General features: G+C 45.9%; 1 protein-coding gene across 1 annotated transcript in view; it reads right to left on the bottom strand.

The window, feature by feature from the left end:
• Positions 1 to 2,503: 2,503 nt before the first annotated feature.
• FZD8 (frizzled class receptor 8) overlaps positions 2,504 to 4,625 on the bottom strand; it is a 3,285-nt gene continuing 1,163 nt past the window's right edge. The window contains 1 exon segment of the mRNA XM_044915229.1: positions 2,504 to 4,625. Coding sequence (XP_044771164.1) covers positions 3,603 to 4,625 — 1,023 coding nt within the window. The 3' untranslated portion in view covers positions 2,504 to 3,602.

Below are 4,625 nucleotides of genomic sequence, written 5' to 3'. Positions count from 1 at the left end.
AGGAACCTGCAACACCATCAGTGTAGATTAAGAAACTATAATGGTGACATCGTTTGCACCTTAAACTTTCTTACACGTTTTCCACTCCCCCCCCCTTTGTTTTATGGTACTTTCAAATTGCATTTATTTTAAAGCAAAAAGAAAGTGTTTCACATAGCTTTTCCCACAAGTAATTGTAATGAGCTTTGGCTTTACTAACGGATTTAACCATATTAGACTTTATTCATATTGATCTTCTAGCCACACAGTAACCATATCCCCTCCCCAGTCCCCTACCTCCCATGTTTGACAAAATTTAAAAAAACTAACACTTGTTCCATATAGTTAATTAAGAACACACCTGTAGAGCACAAAGGGGGGTATTCAGGCAAGGGACCTGTCATTTGTCTAATGCAAATTGCCAAATTGAGACTCTTCTTCCATTTTTCCACCCCCAAAATCAATTTTGCGTCTATCTACCCTTTGGATATTGGTAAATTTGCAACTCAAGTTTTAGTTTTAAAGGCAAAGAACCAGCACTTGTGTTTTAGTATCAGTCTCTAAAATCAGTTTTTAGTGATTACAGAGGTAGGTCTTCTTACTAAGAGTTGTGCTTAGAATAGTAGGGATTTTTGCTTGTTTAATAAGCCTGTTTATATTGAGCACATTTATAGCCATCTTGTAAAAGCTATCAAATATGACTTTTTACAAGGCTATATTGAAAGATTAATAAAGGAAAAAAAGCTTCAAAGTTGGACATCTCCCACCATGTCACGGAGTTGAAAATGTGTCAATAACGAGAATACTGCTGCATTAGAAAACCAATATGCTAAGTAGTGGCTTGTAGCTCTCTCCCCATCCCATATACGTGGTAGAGTATGGAAAGTGCCCTCTCACACTTTGTAACTGAACATGTAAAGTTTGTGGTTTATGTACACTACAGTACATGAGCGTCACCACCTGGGTTAGATGCAGGCCACTTATTGGTACCTACGTCACAAAATAGTTAATTCTTTAATAAAACTGCTGGGAAGTGAAGATTTTACAATGCCTCTGACCTTAAGAAATATAATCAGCATGATAGCTAACGTAGGTGTTCTTTTTTTAAATTTTTTATTGTTAACGTAGGTGTTCTTATTGCGTATCTAATTTAAAAAATCCATTTAACGCCAAGAATGACTCTGGAAAGGATTTGCAAAATGTTTCTACCAAGAAACTCTTAAAAGCCTTTCAGGCGAGCAAGATCAGCCAAGGAAGTAGTTTCCATTCTATTAATTAAAAAAATTTTTTTCTTAACCAATAAATATTCCTATTAGGAAAAGTAAAGAGAACAAACATTTTAGCAGGATGCAGAGAACATGTCCTTTCCCACCCTGCAGTGTTTGATGCCCCCCATCATTAGCAGCGTAGCTGCCCATTTCTTATCTTGATTGACAGGTTAATAAGGGACCTGGGGCTATCTTTTCAGTATGAACACACAACCTTACCAATTACTTTTAAATTATTGCTAATCTGTCAGAAAATAACAAGCATGGGGAATAAAAATATCTGCAAAACTGAAATGTCTGAAGAAGCTTTTACTTCCGGTGCTTTAAAAGGTTCAGTTCAGAAAACTTGCCAGAATTTAGTCAATAGAATTTAGGCAGAGGGTTTTTTTTTTTTCCTTTCTTTCTTCCTTTTTTTTTAAGAAAAACTTGTAGTTTATAATAGTTCATTGGTTCAATTAGGGGCGAAAAAGAAGGGAGTTTTGTAATGCAATTGTCCAGCAAAGGAAAACGCTTTAAATTGGGGGATTATGTGCACAGACCACCTGTAGGGCATTCAGAGCCCTTTTCTATAATGCTTCAACCCATGCCTAGCTGCCTGCAGGCTGGCTAACAATGCCGGGAAAAGCTGTTTAAAAGGCTGAGCGCACTTGTGCCTCTGGTCTTCACTAACTGTTACAAGTCTTCCTCTCCCTCGCTCTCTCTCCTTTTTAAAGTAAAAGTCCCACATCCCTTTAATGGAAGAACTTTAAGGCTCCGCGGTGGCCAATTGGTCTGCACCAAGAGGAGCCGGGCAGCAGGGAAAGAAACTTCAGACTATACAGCACATTTGGAGAGGAGAAAAGATCAAAGTTTTTCAAACTCAAAAGACCAAGTTCCCTACAGATTAACCCTATTCATTTAGCTCCTCTTAAAGGAATGATGTGCTGGGCCACTGGGCAGACAGGTAAAAAGTTCAACAATTGCCAAAGCATTCTTCTGCTAATTCAACAGCCTTCTGCTCAAATAAATTAGCTTAGTCTTGACAGAGGAACAATAGCTTTTTCTTTAGGAAAGGCAGCACATTTGATATACACAAGCCTGGAAGGTTATTAAGATGTTAACCCGTTAGTCTAATCCATTAAAGAGTGCCTGCTCCACTACCAGATAGTCAAGTGACTTATACTGTAAAGTGTGATCTATGGTTTAAAACATTAACCTCTACACTTCAGCAGTGTGTTCAGTCCCTGAAAACCCAGGTGCTTTCAAAATCAGGGACATCGAGAAATAAATGTGGGGTTTTGAAGCCTTTAGTGATATTGTACAAGATAAATAACAAGGCCTGAGTGCAATTGTTGCCTTGCAAAAGTTCCATTTACACACACTAAGGTGAGTGTTGTTATCCATGGATGAGAAAACGGCTACCATGAAAAACACCGTCTTTTGGGAAGGTGCAAAAACTCAATTTTGATTTCAGTTCAACAAGGATATTTACTTTGCTAACAACTTAAGAACTAAGTTTAACAGGTCATTTTCTCCAGCCTAAGGTCAGTGTACAGAATGAGAAACCAGAAAATGTCCATTTTTCAACGTGTCCTTAGCAAGCACTTTAAAGGTAACAGCTTAGAAGAGGCAGGGGGAAAGGGTGATGCTTAAATCATTTATCAAAAGTCTTTTTATTGACAAAATAGAATACTTATATTTGTTCTTACAGGGGTGGCCTCTAAACTTTTTACAAAAAATGTACAGACTGTATATCTTTGGATATGTACATATTTTACACATTTTTACAATTTAACAAATAATTATATAAATACATCCTCTAATGTAAGAAACCCGTATTTACTTGGGGTGTATAATTAAGACATTATTTGTTTATTTAAGGCATTTGCCTGGTCATTAAGAATACCCAAACCGTGCAATTCCATTAGGTCGCGGTCATCCCTCCTCTAGGGTATGTTAGGAGTAAGAGTTTACATAGGAGAGTCGAGGGAGAAAAATAGGTCCCTCAGATGAAATCTGTAGTAGATCTGGCTTCAAGCTCAGCAAACGGCAACCAGCGAGGGCTCCAAACCTGGCGTTCTGAAACGCGGCAGAGTCCACCCTCCTCTGCCAACAGAGATTAACGCCTGGCGGGAGGAGCTCCTCGCATATCAATGGAGGAAAGGGGGCTGGGTCTGGGAGCCTTCAATGCCAGGTACTTTGTTCTAAGCGAGTCATTTAAGTCCCAGCTAATGGATACCATTAAGAGTTCATTATCATGCTAATAGCAATCAACACGGTAAAGGGGTGGGAACCTCAGCCCGTCGAGTGTCCCTTCGCTGCACTTGGTTTCCTCGCCCCCCTCCCCATTCCTTCCGGGTGCCCCCTCCCCTCCACTCAGACCTGGGACAATGGCATCTGCTTTGGATAAGACACGGAGCTGGCCGTGCCAGATCGCCACGTCAGGCCGGTGCTGACGTCGCTGTAGAGGGATCCCGCCCCACCGCCCGGGCCCCCGCCCCCACCGGACCCCACGCCCCCGCCACCCCCGGGTCCCCCGGCGCCCCCCGCGGCCGCGGCGCCCGCGCCCCCCGTGGCGCCCTTGCTGGCCCAGCAGCAGCGGGTGCACAGGGCACGCCACGACTCGAGCGTCTTGCCGGACCAGACCCACACGCCCGAGGTGATGCCCACCACGAGGCACATGAAGTACTTGAGCATGAAGACGGCGTAGTCGGGCCGGCGCGCCTGGTCTGGCTGCAGATCCCGTAGACACGGGCAGTTGTGCGTGGCCTCCCAGCGCGGGCGGTTGTGCTGCTCATAGAAGAGGCAGGCGACCACGACGGCAGCGGGCACGGTGTAGAGCACGGTGAAGAGACCCAGGCGGATCATGAGCTTTTCCAGTTTGTGCGTCTTGGTGGGGCCGCCCTGCTGCTTGATAACTGAGCGGATGCGGAAGAGCGACACGAAGCCGGCCAGCAAGAACATGGTGCCGATGAAGAGGTAGATGACGAGCGGCGCCAGCACGAAGCCGCGCAGGTTGTCGAGGCTCTGGTTGCCCACGTAGCAGATGCCAGCCACCGGGTCGCCGTCCACGGAGCTGAGCGCCAGCACGGCGATAGACTTGACGCTGGGCACGAGCCACGCGGCCAGGTGGAAGTACTGCGAGTAGCCGGCGATGGCCTCGTTGCCCCATTTCATGCCCGCCGCCAGGAACCACGTGAGCGACAGGATCACCCACCAGATGGAGCTGGCCATGCCGAAGAAGTAGACAAGCAGGAAGACCACGGTGCACAGCGCCGGGCCCGTGGTCTCGTAGCGCACGTGCTGCTCCACAGCGCCCAGCTCCTCATACTCGCCGCGCCCGCCCGGGCCGCCTGCTCCCGCGCCCGCCGCGCCCGCGCCCGCCGCCGCCGCCGCGCC

The sequence above is a fragment of the Neomonachus schauinslandi genome, chromosome 5 (assembly GCF_002201575.2).
Source record: "Neomonachus schauinslandi chromosome 5, ASM220157v2, whole genome shotgun sequence".
In the NCBI taxonomy this organism is placed as follows: domain Eukaryota; kingdom Metazoa; phylum Chordata; class Mammalia; order Carnivora; family Phocidae; genus Neomonachus; species Neomonachus schauinslandi.
This window is presented reverse-complemented; position numbering and strand designations above follow the sequence as displayed.